At 40.6% G+C, this 20,563-nt stretch overlaps 1 protein-coding gene across 11 annotated transcripts in view; it reads left to right on the forward strand.

Moving 5' to 3' along the window:
- Positions 1 to 20,563, forward strand: part of GABRR3 (gamma-aminobutyric acid type A receptor rho3 subunit) — a 34,164-nt gene that overhangs the window by 11,070 nt on the left and 2,531 nt on the right. For 10 of the 11 annotated variants that reach the window (XM_017830738.1, XM_017830734.1, XM_017830736.1 and 7 more), the window contains 7 exons: positions 2,593 to 2,705; positions 10,560 to 10,627; positions 11,570 to 11,793; positions 14,216 to 14,298; positions 15,029 to 15,169; positions 17,865 to 18,017; positions 20,034 to 20,230. In XM_017830738.1, the coding sequence (XP_017686227.1) occupies positions 2,593 to 2,705; positions 10,560 to 10,627; positions 11,570 to 11,793; positions 14,216 to 14,298; positions 15,029 to 15,169; positions 17,865 to 18,017; positions 20,034 to 20,230 (979 nt within the window). Of the gene's footprint in view, positions 1 to 2,592; positions 2,706 to 3,351; positions 3,485 to 10,559; positions 10,628 to 11,569; positions 11,794 to 14,215; positions 14,299 to 15,028; positions 15,170 to 17,864; positions 18,018 to 20,033; positions 20,231 to 20,563 lie in introns of those variants that run through there. The other variant, XM_017830745.1, reaches the window with a different exon arrangement.

Here is a 20,563-nt window from a genome sequence, read left to right on the forward strand (position 1 = left end):
GGGCTTGGCAGGGCTGGGTTAATGGTTGGACTCGATGATCTTAGAGGTCTTTTCCAACCTGAATGATTCTGTGATTCTGTGTGGGCTTTTCCTCCCAGACACCTCTTCTGCTTTTTAATGGAATTGATACCATGGGAAGGAGCATGAAGACATGTGCTGCTGATTTCACAATGCTGTGGTGCTGATCAATAGTTAGCTCCTGGTCTAAGATTTATTTGGAGTAAACAAACACATACATGAGACTCCCTTTGAATCACCAGTTAAATAACTGTAATGCTGCAGTGAGGACAATTTAATACTGTAACTCTCTGCCAAGGAGCAACATCTGGAGCCCAGATGCTGATGTTAAAGGAGTATCTGCTGGAGAACACTTCTTAGCCCTGGCTTGGGGAAGCAGTCAACAGGAGAAAAAATGTGAAGCAGAAGTGTATTATTTTTTAATTATCTTAGAAATTTTAATGGAATTTTTCCAAGTTTTGGTACCTTTACAGGTAGAAGGTTACCAATGTCCATGAAATTCATCCCAAGCACCATAAGCATATATCTCTGCATGTAAGCCTATTTTCCTTTACTGTAAAGGTTTATAGGAAGGTATTGAAGAGAAGATAGAGCATGTTTGTAATAATGCTAATAATGCTCTTCTGACACCTGCAAGATGTTACCTGGCTTGAAGAACCATTTTTGACAGCAGCTAGAAATAATTATAGAATTCCACCATTTGTATATATAAAACATTAGCTGTTCAAGTAAGTGGGCACAAAAGATGTTTTTCATAGAGGCAGCATTTCTGTTTATTTTGTCCTCATCCGGGAAAATAGAAGGAATATCAAAGTCCCGTAACATCTCTTCTCAGCGGCTTATTAAGTAGAACATTCCTGCCCTGGTGGCTTATGTTTTGCCTCTCATGGCCAGGGAAAGCCTGTCTCAGTCACACACTTCTAGTAAGAAGCTGTGACAGATAAATCATAGTTCCAGGCTGCTTCTTCCAATGAAATCATCGGAGCATCAAACAGCCCTTTTTCTTGGTGCATCCGCTGACAAATAACCCGCTGCTTCCAAAGTGTATGAGCTGTGCCACGGCATTCTGAGCATAATTCATCATCTCCTCTTATGCTGGTTCCCAGGCAGCAGAATTTCCCTGTTGCAGAGCATTGCAGGTGTCCAGTCCTGCTGCCCATCCTGCTCTAACACAGGCTTGCTCTCTGATGGTTTTAATTCTCCGAAGGACGGGGTTTCGTTTTAGCATCCACGTGATTTTCCTGCTTGGAAAACTAAAGGCTGTGTTTGAAATGCCTGATGGGCCTTCTGATTGCCCTGATAATTTGATTCAGCCAACATTGATACAGACCTTCAAGGGTGCTAAGGTCAAAGAATTTGTTCAAGCCCAGTGGTTCTGAGTAGCCCCACGGCCCCTGCAGCATTCTTGTAATTTAAAATTAATTTGTTGGGCTTCATTGTCAGGAAAAAAGGGGGGGAAAGGAGAAAAATAAATAAATACAGGCCCACACCTTATCCTGAGGTATTCCATACTTTGCCTTAAGCAGTGTTTGCCTACAGGGCCAAATCTTCAGAACAAATATCTATCAGTCAGTCTAAAGTAATAATTGGAGCTGCTGGCAGCAAAGTCCCAGAGAATCACAGAAGGCACAAAAGAAGTTGTGCCTAGGGAGAGCCCCTTGCCTGTGGCAAAGCGATTGTATTAAGTCACGTGTACAAAGAAATGTCTGACCTATTCTTAAACAGCCTAAGTGAAAGGAGTCTCAAAACCTGCCCAGGTAATACGTTCCCGTGTTTCACTATTGTCACCATGAGAAAGGTGATCCTAATGTGTACTATAGAACATTGACTCCTAGGATGACACAGTTCCAATCCCCCCTGCCCTGTGCAGGGACACCTCCCACGAGACCAGGTTTCTCAAAACCCCATCCAGTCTGGCCTTGAACACTTCCAGGGATGGGGCATCTGTAGCTTTTCTGGGCAGTCTGTTGCAGGGCCTCACCACCCTCTCAGCCCAGAATTTCTTCCTAATACCTAATCTAAACCTACTCTCTTTCTGTTTAAAGCCATTACCCCTGCAAGTCCCTAGATCCAGGATCCTCATTTCTCAGTCCTTCTTAAAAATTGTTGACCCATCTGAGCTCCTAGGGAAAACCCCACATTTATAATAAAAGCAATAATTGTCTCTGTAATATGGATAATGTATGAAGTGATTAAGCTGTGGGTACTTGGTGTTATTTCCAAGTTTGAGTTGCAAGTGTTTATATGAGTAATAACTTTTTCTCAAACAGCTCTATTCTCTTGTATAATGATAAATACAATCTCTGAGGGGAACAGAAGGAGATCATGATGTTTTTCCTGGGGCTTCTTATAAATAATTGGTGTTCTTCACGGACCTGGGCACCCTCATACCTCATTTCCCAACCTTTCCCAATATATCTTTCTCTAACTTTATTGGCACAGTTGTTACCCTTATCATACCAGATTCAGCTGTCTGGTATTTTTGGGTCCCTACTTGATTTAACCAGCAGCCTGAGCGTCAGGCAGAAAAAAAAATTAAGTTTCTTACTTTTTTTTTTCTTTTTTAAAACTTAGCAAACGAGAAATTAAAATGAGGAAACTTGACAGCACTAAAGTACGGCCACTTAAATCTGAGCAGCTGCTTCACATAGAGGACCATGACTTTGCATTGCGACCTGGATTTGGAGGTAAGCAGCACACACCTGCACTGTGCTGGTTAAGACTCTGTCCTCTCTCTGGAATGGCAGACTTAATGGCAGAGCACCTCTTTTGTACTTCAGGAAATAAATAAAGAAGAAATCTAGAAATGCTTTTAGGCAAAAGAGACTTTTCTGTGTTTAGCGTATCAGTAGGAAAAGTTTGTCCTTGTTGTATTGTCTCTTTTCCAGAAGTAATTAAAATAAAATATTATTAGAGTAGGATTCTTTGAGAACAGTGATTAAGGTATCCCTGTAAACTGCATTGTCTAGTAGCAATTAGCAAATTACTTAGTCACCAGATTTGTTTTGGGAGATTGAAATGAACCACCAGTTCCTAAATCTGTTTGCTCTGTGCAGAATTAAAAAACTACCCACAGGCCTTCAGTGTATCACCATGTTGTTTCTGTGTTGTTGGGCACTATGATGATTATTTCTTCATTTAACTAAATTGCATCTGGATAAAGGGAGTATTTAATGGGATGTTCACAGTTTAGATTCAGTTTTGACTCTCCTTCATGAAAGGGGAAATGAGAAAGCTGCCCCATAATAAGCTTTGTCTGAGCCTTTGCGTCACCACTTCTGTTTTCATGATTCATGAAAATAGACTGAACTGCTCTGGATTATGAAGCCAAAATAAAATATGAGGACCAATAATCAGTTGTGTAGACAAACATAAATCTGGAAGGCTGGCTGAAGTCTGTGGAGCTGTTCCTGTTAACTCCAGCTGCTGGGATCTGGGGCCTGACAAGCATTCCAGGAGATGTGGGGTAAGAAGAGCCTCTCTGGATATACTGGGAGAATGTGAGAGGGTTTCTTGTTACCATAGAAATTATGTCTTGGCAGAGATCAGAAATCTTGCCTGATTTTGAAGAATAGTTGAGATACAGTCTGTTTCTTGGCAACAGAAGTTCAAATTACCTCATGCCTGATACCTGTCTAGTCTCAAGAGTTTCTGGACCTCTTCTGGTCCTCTCTGGACCTGCTTTGCCACACAAGGAATGTACGTTTTTGGAAGTGTCATCTCAGAAAGGAAGTAGCATTTCCATCAAAGCAGGCAGAGGTCTGGGATTTCCTTCATTGCTGCATCATCCCAGAAAGCAATACTTATGATGTACATACATAAAAGCAGCTTTGAGAATATACCCTGTGATCTGGCAGTTGTAATTTTCCACGGGCAGTGAGGATTTTTTTACCTCCAGAAAATCTGCACCAGGCTTTTTCCCCTTGTCCTTTCCTTTTCAGATGACTGCTCCTTGAGCCCATTCAATTCCTCTGGAAGCCAGCTGTAGTTTTTCCACTGCCTTCACTGCACGGGCCTCCCACTAATCACATTGCTGTGGGTGTGATTTCAGCTGCACTCCTGTCTCTCAGAAATAGCTTCCAGCAGGAGAGCACATCAGCTTCGCTTCTCCTCTGTCATCCACATGCCATAGTGGCGTGGGAGGCACTTTTTTTCAGTCACATCCAACAGTTCACACACTTCCCAATTTTCAGAACTCTCTTAAAATGTGGAATACTAATGCCTGAATCTCTCTTAGACTAAAACAGATGCATTAGCATTTTTACAGCACAGAATGAGAGAAGTCACAGTGAAATGAACGCCAATCCCAAATTTGTACTCCATTGTTCCTGTTTTACCATTGATTTCAGTGATGTTGCAGTAGTAAAGAATGATTTGGTTTTCAAGAGGCAGCAGCAGAGAGTAAATGCACAAGTGTGCTCTCATCAGTGGACAAATATCACAACTGAAACATGAATCTGAATAACATAGAATTATTTTGTGACAGCAGAGACAGGGTATGGGTTTCTCAGAAGAATGCTGGTGATTTAGTGTGCAGCAGAAGGAAGCTCACCTAGAGGAGAAGGTGAAATTAGAGATGTCATTGCCACAGCAGTTATAACATAGCCTTGAACTGCCCAAGGACTTACTGTGGCTTTATGTATTTAAAGCAGGGGAAATTTTGGGTTTGTTTTCATCAAATCTAATGAAGCATCTCAGCACTGTGATTCATGAAGGGCTTGTATCTGTCACATGGCACGTTGCATGATTTATTCAGCTCAGCACCATGAATCAATTTGAAACAGAGGAAAAGAAAGCAGGTCAAAAAAGCTGGATGAAAAACAAGAATTTATACTTCACCTTTAGAAAAGGGACATTTTTTTTCCCCTCTCCTATACCCTATTGGGATTTTCTGGGTATGTCAGGGAGTTGGAATGACAGATTTTGTTAATCTGGCTCCATTGTGCCCCTTTCCCTCAGTAGGTCAATCATCCTTTGCACCAGTTTAGGGAAAAAAAGGCAGCTGGAAAATTCGTACTGTTTTGAACCTGCTGGAGGTTCCTCAGTGCAGAGAACTCTTAAATCTAAGTTTGATTTCCTTTAGCCCCACACATGCAATGTAAATGAGGCAGATTAAAGGACCTAGAGTTTTTAGTACCTATAATTAAGTTACAAATGAAAAACAGAGCACAGTGATTCGTAAACTGAGCAAATCTGCACAGGGAAAAACCTGGGGGAAATGAATGTGGAACTGCTGGATACTGATGCTACTGGCTGCAGTGTTACTAGGAATAATTGTGACTTTGCTCACATGACTGGTTGCTTTGTCATGGAAGTTGCTTTGTGGAGGTAAGAGATCCTTTTTCTTGACCAAACGGACACATCTCTGCTGTCATTTACGTGAGTGTATCTTACTTAACATACTCCCTAAGCCAGGCTGTTCAGTTGTTGGTGGAAGGGGTGTGGTGTTGGTGTTTTTTTCCTTTCCTGAATTTTTTGTTGTTGTTTGATTGTTCCCTTCTGTGTAATGTCATGGTCTGGCATTGTTTGGAAGCCTTCAGTAGATGGATCCCCTGCTGATGCAAACAGATGTGGCCCAGCATAATGATCCAAGTAATTCCACTAGAACTGGACTAGGAGCATGGATTTTTCCTTTGCTCTTACAGCCTTACCAGCTGCATCAGTGAGCGTTGTAGGAATTTTGTTTAGGCCTTGCTGCTTCCAGAGGCGCTGACAAAGGCCAGGAGGTGGGAATGTGAGGGGTTCTGCAATGGCAGGATGGTTCTTGCCAGGCCTGGCAGGGCTGTGTGTCTGCACAGGTCCTACCAGAGGAGACAAAGGACTGTGAGTAGGCTCAGACTCAGACCTTGTCACGGTTTGTGTATCTTCATCTGCCGTGGCCCAAAGTACTTCAGTGGATTTTTCAGAAGATAATCTGTGAGAAGACACCTGAAATTTGGAGTGAAGAAATCAAGGCATGCTGCCAGCCCTCCTTGGAATGATTATCATCAGTGAGATGGGCTGAGCACAGGCCAGTGCCAGACAATGAACAGAGACTTGTAGCAGCTCAGATCTGAGGGCCCCATAGCAGCCAAAACTGCACACTGAGAGAGGTCCTAAAGTGAACCTTAGAAATACTTTCTTTTCTACTATACACCTATTTATCTACATCCTTTTATTTTCTGAACTATCTTATTTCAAAGTACTGGTAAGTGGTGTGAGCTCTTGGTTTCCCGGGTTCTGTCTCCACTTACTGAAAATTAATATTGCCATTAAAAAAAGATCACAGACTAGCATATAGAGGAGGTCATGCTTTTATTCATCTATACATTGGTTTTCCCGACAGTGAAATCCTTCCACTCACTCTCTGAACTATTTTGCATTTTAAAATTTATGGAACCACATGCTCATAATCACTGTGTACATGGAAGCTCTCACTGAGTGTTTATGTATATATATTTATATAAGTATGGCAACTTTATTTTTCTTTTACATTGTGGCTTAAGGACCTATAATTTCCGGTACTAATGGTGTGTTAGTTAAAGTTTTAAAATTTCTTATCCCTGCTTTGTCAACCAATGTAGAGGATAATAACATTATCAAGTATCAGAAATGATGGAAAAGAATTCAGCAGCATTTAGCTGGTCAAGAGCCCAGTTGCATCCCAATGTGCAAATAAGTATAATCTGAATTTTCTAATATCTCTTTGCCACCAAGTTGTTTTATTTTTGCACCACAGCTCTCCCTGAAAGATGAGAAATATCTTCTCACCATGGTGAAGACTCACACTGATGAAAGTGGAATGGCTTTTTATCATCTGTTACTGGAAGGAATAGGTGGGGTCCAGGACAGGAAGGAAATACTTTGGTTATTTGCAAGACCTGTGATAGTCATCTTCTGGGGTTTTTTTCTCTTTTACATTGAGAAAAAAATCCAAAACATTGCTAGTTCTTCCATCCCAAGAGTTGGCTACTGCTAATACCAGTCCACCTCCATTTCTCACATAAATAAAAAAGAAACAGAACAGTATCAAGAAGAAAATATCATTGCCAGTATTTCTCCTGTTTCTATCATTGCCAAGGGAAAGTAAACACATCCACATATGTTCACTTCTCTGGGGCTTGTTTACATTTCTATCCAGTTTTCTTCCTCTACAGGTCCACAAGCCTTTTTAGAAGAAATTAATCCCGTAGGCCTTAATCCTCTCCTGGTCTCTGTCTCCTACTGGGAACTTTCTGTAGGCTTTGCTTTTTTTCCCCCACATACACTGTTACAAATCCAACTGGGATACAGTGGCTGGTTTTTCTAAATTCAGCATTTATTTTATGGAACTTGCTGTGTGCTCAAAGGTCTGACTATTACAAAAACACTATAGAATTCCAGTCATTATTACTGTAGAAATTGATCCTAAAAATGCTAAAAGGGTATCCTTTTTACATAATAGCCCTTCTAAAAAGGGTATTATGGAATTTGGCCTGACGTCCTGTCTGTTAAAAAATTCCATGCTTGTCAAGGAATTCTTTTGCAATTTTTAAACCTTTAAAATTAAAGACTGGAAATGGCTTGTGTGAAGATAAACCCATCTGAAAACAATGCTGGTTGTTGTTTTTTTTTTTTTGCTGAGGAGTAATTATCTTGAAAATCTGCAGAGCCTCCATTGTGAAATCACTAATCCCTCTAAAATAATGATTTCTAGTGACTCTCCAGAAGCAACTGAAGCTGCTCAATTTAATAACAAAATCCTCTCTGCCGTCCCCAGTTTTGTCAAACTGGGAAATAAAACCCACAGCTTTGCTCTGGTTACTTTTTTTAAAAGTGACTTTGCTGCTGTTGTCTGATGGTCAGCCAGAGATTGAAATTCTCAGTACAGCAGGGAGAAAGATGTGGTGCAGACACAGAGGCTGGTTTAGGAATCTTTCCAATGCTTATTGAAATGATGTTTTTTAAAAACGTCCTCTAGTGGTAAAACAAATCCAAGGAGGAAGAGAATACAGTTCTCAGCAACCTGTTCCCGATAGCTAAGTATTACTGTTTCTAGTGGACTTGGTTTTTGATCACAGAAAGGAATGTTCCCAGAAAGGCAGAAGTAAGGCCAGCAGGTATCTTGGGAGGGGTGTTGTGTGTGTGTTAGTGACAATAATATGAAAACACTCCAGATGAGAAAACTGAGCACTGAAGAGATTAGGGCTGTATATATGTGCAGTGATGAATGTCTTTATTATCTCCTTACACTTATTGCCAAAATAGAGTCAGAATAGGAAGGAAATATTTGCAGCTGCTGTGATCTGTCAATAACAGGTCAGGGCTGGGCTGGGGGATGTGGTTTGATAACCGTCTGGGGTGAATGCTGGACTGAACAGTATTTTCTCCTTAACTATCATGGGTACAGTCTTTTGTCTTTCTCCAGACAGAGAAGAGGAATCTCTTATTGAGGAGTCTGTTTCACAGTTCTAGCATTTCCACTAATCGGGAATAAATTTAATTGTAACTGTTCCCTTTTTTTTCCCATTCACTTTGGAATAGTTTCCTGTATTTCTCCTGGCTTTGATCTCTTTTATGCTGTTCGTTGTCCCCACTGAGTTGGTTTTATGAGAGCTGCCAATGCAGTGCAAGCTTCCTTTCAGAGAGTCACATGTCCCTGTGTGTGTTCATGTGTAAGTGGCACTTTGGTTTCTGTGCATGCAACCATCATCATCGTAAGCTGCCACTGATTTCTGCTTCTGTGATCAGTTTATATCTACCCAGAGGAGGTGAATTACTGAATGAAACTGTGCCCACACTGGAAAAATGCTTGTTTAGTAAGAAACTGTCTGTAATTTTTGAAATTCCGAGAGGTATTAGGACTGCCATCATCACACTTTGAGCAGCTGTCCCTAAGGAAAGCCTTTTCCTCACTGCACATGGCAGATGGCTTAGAAAATTAGTCGTCCTATTCTGGGATATGATTTGTGGGTAGCTCCTTGTCTTGTTTGAGGAATGTTGATGGTAGACATTTAACTTGGTTTGCTTTAGATTTGTCCTTGGCTTAGAAAATGGTAAAACTTTTTTTTATGTTGGGAGTTGCTCCACTCTCCTCCTGTTCCCCCCACATAATTCAACAGAAACTCTTTGCATTTAAGTGATGTGCAAATGCCATTTGTGAACGATGTCCACATCAGGTATAAATCCAATTCTCCCAAAGAAGCAGCATTTTCTGAAGTGCTGGCTTGTGTTTTACTAATAAACCAGTTGAACTTTGCACTCTGGAGTCCCGAGTCTTGTTTTGGGCTTTGGCCACTGAGCGATGCATTCCCCTCAAAGGATTTCCAAGCCAGCCAGCACAGCTCTTGTCAGTGCCTAAATATGTTCTGCTGTGCCCTGCTAACTCTAAACACATCTTATCTTGCTTTCCCATGCACAGGGCATCTTCATCTGTTCTGTGCAGGGTCAAACTCTCCATTAAAAAATACAAGTCAAATCAAGGGATTATGCCTCTAAAATAGTTCAAGATCCCCACTGGTAAGAACTGGAGGCAGCTGTGTAATCCTCAAAGGCTGCTATTTTAAGGATAATTCCCAAAAGAGACACAGTATTGTGGCTGGATATCACGGGAGCGATGTTTCTGGACTATTTTGACTTGGCACTGCTAAAAGGAAAAGACAAGAAAAAGAGAAAGACAAGTTAGAAAAACTGTTTCTATCTGCTGCTGTTCAGACTTCCTTCTAGTCGTGTCTTTTCTGGGTTGTTTGAAATGTGTGCTTTAAAAATATTTTAACCGACTGTTTTTTACAAGTGTAATGGGAATCTCACGTACTATAATTCCTACTGATTTTCGTGCCAAATGCAAAATATTCTTGGGGGTGGGGTGTATGATGTATACACACACATACATATTCCTCTCTCCCTCCTCTGTGGGGAAGTGATCAGTCAATTAGTGGAATGGTGTGCTTGCTGAAAATTGCAGGGCTGCATAACCCATGGAGAACTAGATCCATCATTCTTGATAGTGTACACTGACAAGAGTGGAAATAGTTTCCCACTTGGCTGTAATTTTTAACTGATTTGTAGTCACTTCATTCTAAAAATGCAAATACATGTTTATCATTTGTTCATTCGGATCCCACTTTGCTAAAAACTCACAGCCTTTTTCGGTGACGTGAAATAGTGGGGTGGTATATAAAATAAAGTTACAAGTGTGGCAATAAGCATTGGAACTGGTTATGAAAGCTTTGCAATCTTTGATGTATTTAATATGTTTATTCAGCTTTTCCCTGTTCTAAATAGCACTCCAAGGAGTTCCTTCCCTTTGGCATCACAAGGATGCTGTTCATTGCTGTCCAAACTGCAATGCCAATAACAACTAGTCTGGCTGCAAACAGATCACTGAAGATTTTGTACTTATTTTTACAACTGTTTGGCATCGGGTTTTATTTTGTTGCTGTGGACTTCCTCATTCAGTGTGCTAAGCTGGAAAGACTGTAGTGAATGCTGGGATGGGGAACTCTCTGCGTGTTGCTAATGCACAGTCTTCCCTTTCAAAATGTGGATTTATGCTCCTCACCACCTGTTCTGTTACATTGCAGGGTCACCAATACCTGTGGGCATTGATGTGCAGGTAGAAAGCATTGACAGCATATCTGAAGTTGACATGGTAAGTGGATGAGTAGAATCAGAACGAAGGATTTCAGTCAAAATTCAAGGTCTCAGAAACATCCAGATGGATGATATAGAATAATAGAGTTAAAGAGGGCAGACCCTTAAAGAGTAGAACCTTGCCTTGAAGCATGCAGGTCATACTACAGGGGAAGACCTAAATATCTTCCCAGTATTCTTATCAGAAGCACTTGTTATGGTGAGGTGAATGATGCCAAAAGTGATATAGGTGAACACAGAGCAGTCAGGCTCTGCAGAAGCTCAGACTGAGTTTGCAGCATCCTCTTCATCTCTTTCCACATGTATATTTGCAGTCATGGTGTTGCTCTAAATAGGATGATAAAATATTTGCAACAATCTTTTATATTAAAAAAGATTTATTGTAAAATCTAATTGCTTACTCTTAGGAGATTCTTCATATTGTTTCTTTGTGATGCACTTAATTCATAAATGTGCTAATCTAAACCCACTGTACCATATTGGCACAAGATGTACAGATTTATGGATTTTAAAAATTGGCCTAATGCTCATGAAGAACTCAAACCAATCCCTTTGTAAAGGAACCACAGTCCGTTCTCAGAGAAGTTTGTGAAGATTTCCAGGGGAAATCTTCTTCCGTTGGTCTTTGGCTGGTTTCAAAGCTTCTTTATCACTTCACTGCTGGCCCAGTCCAGAAGAGCACTGGATTATTACCTAAATATAAATGAAGTATGAACCTCAGACTCAGCCACCAGTGCCAAGGCAAACAACCAGTATCTCGGTGATAGTTCCAGCCTGTATTTTAACTCATCAAGTGGTGTCTGATTCCCCTCATTGGGGATCCTTCAGATAATATCCAGAGAAGAAACTGATCCTTTGCATGAGTTGATTAATTTGTTCTGTCTTCTATTGCATGTAACTAAAACAGGCATTGTCTTATTTTATTTTTCATGAAACAAAGGACTTCACAATGACTTTGTATCTCAGACATTACTGGAAGGACGAGAGACTTTCATTTCGCAGTAACAAAAACAAGAGCATGACTTTCGATGGGCGACTGATCAAAAAGATCTGGGTACCTGATGTGTTTTTTGTGCACTCCAAAAGATCTTTCATCCATGATACAACGGTGGAAAACATCATGCTCAGAGTATACCCTGATGGCAACGTTCTCTTCAGCCTGAGGTAAGAAAATACATCACTGCAACTGGGGCAGAGATAGTCTGGGCAGTGAGAAATTACTGGAAATACTTGCAGTGAAGATTCTCCTACTGGACTGGCATTAATCCAGCAGGGATTAATGGGGAACTGGTGACCAGTGTAGCAGTGGGAAAGTAAATTTAGGCTTGATAACATGTTTTTCTGCCCTTCACATATTTTTTCCTGTCGCAGGATAGTGGCAGTTTATCAGGTGTTAATTCATTGCTAGTGGTACTAAGCAAGATTGCAGTAGATTTTCTGCTGAGTATTTATTATTTATATTATTATTTATTATTGCATATTATTATTTATATTATTAGCAAAGGAAAAAAAGCAGGGTTTTTTTTTCCTTTTTAGCTGAGTATTTTAAAACTATCTCAGTTATTTTCTTCCTGGGATACCCATAAACATACCATTGATATTCCTCAGGGCTCTAGACAGACACAGAAAGCAGATTATTGGTGCTGATACCAGCAGTGTTAGGCAGGCATGTTGTGGGACTACAAGGAACTGCAAAGTGAAACAGCAGTTCCAGAACTGGAATAACAAGGTCACTAAATGTGTCTCTCTTCCATCTGCATGTTACTGCTTTGCTTTATGAAGCAGATTTGGAAGATGTGGCAGGAATAGTTTTAATGGAGGAGGGATTTTCCCCCAAGGGTAAGGACTCTGAGGGCCATGCATTGAAGAAATCACAGTTCTCCAGTTGGTTACTAATTAGCCCTGTACACAGAGGTGATACTTCATCTAATCTGGATAGTCTGAAGATTTATGGAAGCCCTTGAGATTTTTGGCTATGTAATAATTGTTCCAGCAATTAATGGAATTTATCTGCTCTTTCATGAGGGCATGCAGGACCCTCCCAAACAGCAATGCACCACTTTAAAGTAGTGCATCTTCAAGAACCACACTGACCAGTAAGAAACAATGAGGTGAAGTATGCTTTTTTATTGTTCTGTTTATTAATTTCCACGATTCTTGAGAGAGGGGGAGTGACCAGAGGAACCACACTACTCCAGTAAGGCTTTTGTCAGGGATTCTCCATGTGGGGGGTGTGACACATTCAGCTGGGGGAAGGAAGAGGGGCAAAGGGGCATAAGATGGGCAAAGGGGCATAAGATGGGCAAACACTTCCTGGCAGCTGGCTGGAGAGGTGAAGTGTCATCAAGATTAATGTGCACAAGAAATTGTGCACAAACCACAGGGAGCATGTGATGGGAAGGACAGAAATGGTGTTAATGTGTATGTTCTTAAAGAATCAGATGTTTGCTAGGACACCCTTTTTGTATTGCCAGTTTTACATGCAATGAGCAGATTATATTCCAAATACTTATGTGCAATAAATCTGCTTATTCCACAGTTTTTCTTCAGTGCCCAGCATCCAGGATTTTAGTGAAGCAAAGTGAAATAAAAATCCAGATTTGTTGCTAAAATAGTCTTTCTTTTCCTGTTGTTCCCCTGATCCCTTGGTCAATAGCTAAAAGAAGGAAACAACATCCATAGTTGGAAGTCATATCCATGCACCACTCTTACAATCTTATTTCAAGCCAGCAAAATCTTACACTTGTAAAAATTCATCTACAGAGTGACTGCTGACCACAAGTTTTCAAGTATCACTTATATAATCAGTATAACCCTTACTTAAATTGTTGTAGGATTATGTTTGGGGAAAACTGAAAAGTTGAACTAAAACATCAAGTGACATGCAAGCTGTGACAAGAAATGGAAATTTGATGATAGGTACCATATTTAAATTGCTGCCTCTAGCAGGTTTGGGGTTTTTTTGTTGTTTATTGGTTAAAATGCCAAGGGGTTGTTTATCCTCAGAACATTTGTGAAAAAAACAGGTGGAATGCAAAATAGTCTTTACCTACATTTCCTTAAGCTTTTTAGGGCATAAAACATTTCATTTCCATGATGTTGAAGAAGAGAGTAGGCTTCCAGACATTGCAGCTAATCTTTCTGTGCAATTACATGTTATAACCATTCTAGCTGGGAAAATAGCACTTGCAATAATATCTGCTCTAATCTGTAATATTATCTACTTCAATGTATAAGAAATCAAGTCAAGAAATGTGAACTCCCTTTGTTAATCTTCATAAATGTAACCCTTCAAAGCAAAATGTGAAAGGCTAATGAAGGATCAGGCCAGTAAAGGGTTTAAAAATCTAAGGTACTTTATTTAATAATAAAGGCTGTTTCTGTTTAAAAAAAAGGTGATCTCTCACTCATTTAACTTTATCTCACCACCTTGAAGCAATTTCAGGAGCAGCTGAAAGGGCAGAAAAACTCAATCGTTAGGATTCTAAGAAGCAGATTGGCTGGGGATCTCACTAAGATGTCTGCACAGCTCTAAGAAAATGTGGACTTTTTCATTTTATTTCTGTTTTTCTGTTCCTTTCTGCAGAATAACAGTTTCTGCTATGTGTTTCATGGATTTCAGTAGGTTTCCTCTGGACACTCAGAACTGTTCTTTAGAACTGGAAAGCTGTAAGTTTAATTCATAATTGTTCTTCACATGTGCATTCTTCCCAGGACTCATAGCACCCCTTTCACTTATTCTGATGTGTGACCTGAACCCTTCAACATGTACATGCTAAACTGTAAACAGCTTGAGATCTTTACAGAACTCATTGAGCTTTGGAAAGATAGAAAAACTATGATGCACCCTGCTTTGCTTCCCCTGGGTTAATATTCCAAGGCCTAAATCTAAAAATCTGTCAAAACCCCCCACGTTTGGGCTTTTTTTCCATGAGAAAAAAAGTGCAAGCTAAAAGTAAAATAAGATGTCAGTATGCCTTTTCACATTTCAAATGTTATTCTTATTTGGATTATAAGTAAAACTGGGATGCTGGTTTGTTGTTTAGTCTTGGAAAAGGGAACAGATCTGCTCAGTGACAGTTCCAGAGCTCTGATCCCGTGTGCCCTGTGACCCTGAGCACACCCATGTCTCCCATCTGTCAGGTGAGCTGCTGGCAGGGCACAGGGCTGGCCTGCACTTGGAACAGGCTGGAATATGGTCTTTGCAAATTTTTTTTCATGCCAACTAACTGGCAAATTGATGTAAAAAAAAAATGTTTATTTGGGGCTTTCCTGGATTGAGTGGTCTCCTCTCCCTAGGAAAGGAAAACAGAAGCGTTATTCCAGCAGAAGGGGTGACTTACTTTAGTAACTTCATAACTTCAGTGACTTTATAACTTTAGTTTCTGCTTTCTCATAGATGCATACAATGAAGATGATCTGATGCTGTACTGGAAACATGGAAACAAGTCCCTGACCACAGATGAGCAAATCTCCCTCTCCCAGTTTTTCATCGAAGAATTCAGTGCTTCCAGTGGATTAGCTTTTTACAGCAGTACTGGTATAGTAAGCCCCTCTTTAGGAGAGACAAGCACAAGACACAATCATGCAGAATGTCTTTCACATGCAAATTCATTGCTAATAAATGACTGTTGCTGCTGAGAGATCAGTTAAAATGAGCTCTGTCAGTCACACTGCTCTGTCAGTCTGGGGCCTTGGTTCTCTTTACGTTGCTAATACAGCACTTTATTATCAGAAGAAGAGATCATAATAATACTTGTAACTTAATATCTGATGTTAAGAACCTGAAAAAAATGCACACATGCTGTTGTGAGCTCTAGCAGAATTGTGGTACTTCTCTGGAAGCCACTGGAGTATTGAATTTACAGGAATCTTTGTGTCCTGGCTATACAGAAAATCTTGAAAATGCAAATCTGGAAGGGTCAAATACTAGAAAGCAAACAAGAGGAATCCCAGTGTGTTTTATTGGCTAAAATGTCCTTATTTTTTGAACTGTATAATGTCATTAAAAGTCCTCTAACTGGAGGATTTCCACTTGAGACCATTTATTACCTGTTGAGGTCTAATTCGTGGTTTGCTTTATGTTCTGTGTTTATACATAAAGTTGCAGAAAAAAAATCCCTTTATGTCAGTACTACATAGTTTAAATCCAGGTTAATCTGCCCAAGGCAGGTTTTTATTTCTCCCTATAGATCTTGAACTATACCTTCTGGCAAACTGCACAAGGCTTTAGGAGTTTATTGTAGTCTTGATTTCATGCAAGGTAGGTTTTGTTTTCTTTGTACTTGTACATGCAATCATAAACCTTGAAATATTTCTCTATGTAAGTAGTCTAACCATATATTTTTAACCAGAGAAAATAGCATGCTTGCTACTGCCCATCCTAGTCTGAGTCAATTCACTTCAGCTTGGATATTGCCCTTTATATCAAGACAAATTAATAAAATAGAAATTATTCCATGTAATAAAATGAAGTGCATAATATTTTGGAAAAAAAAAAGCCTTTAAGCTATACAGGAAAGCAGTAAATAGATTTATTGACTGTATTTTATTTAGAGGTTGGCTTATTTTTGCATTTCAAAAAGAGCCAGTGGAGGTGGCGGTGGGTGACACTGAGTGCAGAAATTCCAGTTTAAACTGTGATGCAGCCTAAGCAATGAGGAATTCACAGCTTCATCAGGTTCTTCCTCCTTATCTCTTGCTCCTGTATGAGCTGAGAACAGAGCTGCAGCTCTCCAGAGCCACTGCCCTGTGAGAAGAGGCGAGCGACACCTGACCACGATAACTGTGCCTTGCTGAGAGCGACATCACATTTGTCTTTGTTGCAAGAGGGAGACTGGGATGTTTTCCACCAAGCTGCTGTCACTGTGTGTTCCAACTGGGTTCTGGGAACTCAGCTGGCTTCTCTCTGCCTTGCCATTCTCATCAAAAAACACTTAGGCAAGCAGATACAGCCTCATGCTCAGCAGTGCACCCTCACAGTGCCCCTGTGCCCAGGGCTTTGCAGCAGCTTTGACTTCACAAAGTGTAACTGCTTAACACTCACATGCAAATGTTTTGATGATGACCTCAACTCAGCAACATAAAAAATGTCTTTCCTTTCACCTTTAAGTTGCAGAGACCACTGGGAAGTACCTGGATAATGCTTAGTAGCATGTCTGTTAGAATGCTGTCCTTTGTAGACTTAAGCTTTTCTTTGGCTTTGAAGTTTTGTTTTGCTCAGGAAGTTCCACTTTCTCTTGCTCTTTTATTTTGCTTTTTGTTGGAAGAAAACTTACCCTCCAAGTAAATAGTAGTGGGGAAGAATCGGCACAACTCTAATGTGAGTCATCTCCCCCTAAAATCTCTTGAAAAAAATGGACAAAAATGCTGTTCATAAAGCAGCTTTTTGCATTTCAGGTTCCACACATCCTTTCCTGTGAATCTCAGTGTAGTGTTTAGGCTTTTGGAGTTCCCTGGCTCCAAAGGAGCAACAATTAAATCCACTGTAGAGATTCTTCAAACAAAAAACTTTCTCCACAACTGAAAACACAACAGAGTGTGTTTAATATTATTTGGGATTAATTTTGATATATTCTTTTGTATAAAGTCACTCGTTGTGATGGTGTGACTGCTCCAGCATGGGCTCATGGATGTCCTGGACAGGCAGCCACCCACTTTTTGCCTTATTTTCACCTCGCTTTTATGTTGGTTTCCCTGCTGTGGCAGGAGGTACAGCACACAAGCTGTGCTGCACAGGCAGAGCACGCCCCAAAATTCACTAGATGGCACTCTCTCCTCTAAAGTCAGCGCTGCGATGGCAAGTTGCTCCGACCGAGGGGAACGGGGGGGGGCTGCTTCTTGCGGGGTATTTGCAGCGTGAGAGAAGGCAGGATGCTTTTTGGAGGAGGCAGGGTGTTGGCTTCGTTGGGAAATTATATCCTGTGTGTGTTCTCCTGGCAGTTTCACCTGAAGTCGGTTTAATCTTTCCCATTTCCTAACTTCAGTTACAACAGTATTTTATGTGTGTGGTCGTGATGCTTCACTGCCAAGGCAGCAGTGTTTTGATGAGGTACAGAGGGCAGTTTGCAAAGCACTGTGTAGAACTAAGGTGGTGACAAGTTTTCTTAGGCATTTACTGTTCCTTATGTGGATACACTGCTCCTGCTGGAGGGAGGGGGCCAGCAAACAGCTCACGAATAACACAACTCTCTTCTCTTCCTCCCCACTCTGTTCCTCTCTCTTTTTTTCAATAGGTTGGTACAATCGACTTTTTATCAACTTTGCCCTCCGGAGACACATTTTCTTTTTTGTGCTACAGTCCTATTTCCCAGCCATGCTGATGGTGATGCTGTCTTGGGTTTCATTTTGGATTGACAGAAGAGCTGTTCCTGCCAGGGTATCACTAGGTGAATCTTTAATGGATATTCTTTGGGAAGTGTGGAATGGAGGGGGGAGAGGCTTTGAAGTTACTTTAGCTTCTTATTTACACAGGACATGAGCAAGTATATCAGGTAATTGCCTCAACAACACTATTATTGCCACTGTTGTCACTACCTTTAGTCAACCTCTACATTTGGAAATGGAATGTTTGTTCAGACTGGCTTTGTTACATTAGAAAACAGCTCACACACCACAGAAGCAAAAAAGGATGATTCTGCAGACTTCCTGATGTAGAATTTTATTTAATTGCAAAGCCTGGTTTTTTCCTTCCCTCTTCCCAGCAAACAGGTAGTCAGATCCCTTCCCAAATCCATGGTTCGTTAGGCGTAGCACAATCTGTCTAAAAGCTCTGCAGCTCTTTTTTTTTATCTAGAAACATTTCTTATCTTCCTGCCAAGTTAGAACCAGTTGCCCGTTGTAGCAAAGCCTTCCTTTGTTGGGCACCTTAAAAATATTTGATGTCTTAACTGTGCAAGGCACAGTCTTCTGAAGCCAAAGAATAAGTTGGGCATCCTTCTGCTCTCTCAGTTTTAGTTTTGAACACCTCAGCTCAGGAGAAAAGGACCAATTACAGTGTTTTTTTTCTAGAAGTTTATTGTTTTTTTCAGTGAATGCCACTTCAAGACTGCCTTTGTTGGGAATTTAATTCTGATGGCCTTGGAATGAGTATATTTTTCCAAAAATTCTGAAAGAATCATCTCTGAAGATCTGATGGAAATTTGCTAAGATATCTAATGTAACCATAATATATCTAAGTCCTGCAACTCTTAGTTTAATAACTAGTAAAGAAGCTCCTGTACTTTCTTCTCACTGGTGCTGGCCCCAGAAGCCAACTGTATGTTGTCATATTTCTTAGATGAGTGAAAAAACCCTCTATTTTTATCTATAGCTTTCTCAGTCTAGAAAAAATGGGACTGTAGGTACCTCAGATCCCTTTTGTATTGGCACAGTAAAGCTATTAATACATGGGATATAAATCTGTTTGTTAATCTGAAAACAAATTATGGTACCTCCTTCCTACTTTTATTAATGCATCTGCTAATTCCTTTTATTTATAATTATAGGCAATGTTAACAACAAAGTTTAAAAAGCTTAGCTCCCAAGCCTAGAGTATCAATTAAATAAATTGATTTCCTCTTATATGGTATATATTTCAAACTCCACCTTTCAACCTAAGGAAAGAGGGAGAGGGAAAACTTTTGTGTGTTCCAGTGGACTTGAACTAGTGTAGAACTGGAGAAGGGCTGCTCTGAGACCCAGCTGACAGGCCGGGGCTGTCTCACTTGAGATGTCTTCACTTCCAGTGTCACGTTCCTTTCTTTAAAAGCAGGGCCTGAGTCAGGTGTTGGGGTTTTTTTTCTGAGATGGAGCAAACCAAAATGAGAGGAATAGCTGATGTAAGAGGAGAGACCGAAAAGATGAGGGTGAAATTCTGGTCACACTGAAGTAAACAGTAATTTTTTTCTTAGTTTCAATGGATGTAGCATTTTTCTACTGATTGTTTTCAGAGAGCCAAGGAGTTATGACCGAGACATACAAGCTGGTAAAGGTTCTCAAAAAGTACAATTTGAGAAAGGATTGGGGGCGGGGGGGGAATTGGTGATTGTTTAGGGATTCTCCTGGACAAGAAAGTGTGCAGTGGTGACCCTGGCTCTGGGAAGTGAGGGAAGCCCACAAACACCTGCTTTCACTTCTCCACAGCGGTGCCCAAAGCTGCCACAGTAATGTGCTCCTTATGCTGCTCAAACACCATCCTTGTTTCCCTGCTGTGCTGCAGCTCTAACTGCATGCACTGAGCAGAGGGATGATTTACTGGTTTCAGTATTGCTTGTGATGGGTCCTTCATGGTTCACTCCACTTCTCAGAGCCTGTGTGATGAATTTAAAGGTGGTGTCAGTCGTACAAAGCCGAGCTGTCCAAGGGACGGTGATGAGCTGCACAGAACCAGCTGGTCAGTGTTAGGATAACTCTTTCTTTGGCAGGTATAACTACAGTGCTGACAATGTCAACCATCATGACAGGAGTAAGTGCCTCAATGCCTCAAGTGTCTTACATAAAGGCTGTGGATGTGTATTTGTGGATCAGCTTCCTTTTCGTCTTCCTGTCCGTCATTGAATACGCAGCAGTGAACTATCTCACCACGATTGAAGAGAGAAAGCAACTCAAAAAAAGGGGCAAGGTACAGTCCTCTGTGTTTTGTTGCCTTCAGAAAGCACCATAGAAGCCACAGAGTAATCCCCATACACCACTGTGATAACAGAACAGTAACTATCTCTGTGTCACTCACCTTTTTTTGACTTGGTTGAAGGGAGGAAATGTATCATTCTCTCTGAGATCCTCAGAAGCTCTGTGCTTTTTTCCCCTTCCTTTTCTTTTAGCAGATATTAGAGAATACTCACTTCCTGATTTTTTTTCTCCCTTTTTTTGCCCTCAGAATAAGGTAACCTTCCTTCTGTTCTCAAATACCTATCTCAATTCCAAATCTCAAATATTAAAAAAGCATTTTGCCTGT

This window comes from Lepidothrix coronata, unplaced genomic scaffold (assembly GCF_001604755.1).
Source record: "Lepidothrix coronata isolate B3197 unplaced genomic scaffold, Lepidothrix_coronata-1.0 Scaffold183, whole genome shotgun sequence".
Lineage (NCBI taxonomy): Eukaryota > Metazoa > Chordata > Aves > Passeriformes > Pipridae > Lepidothrix > Lepidothrix coronata.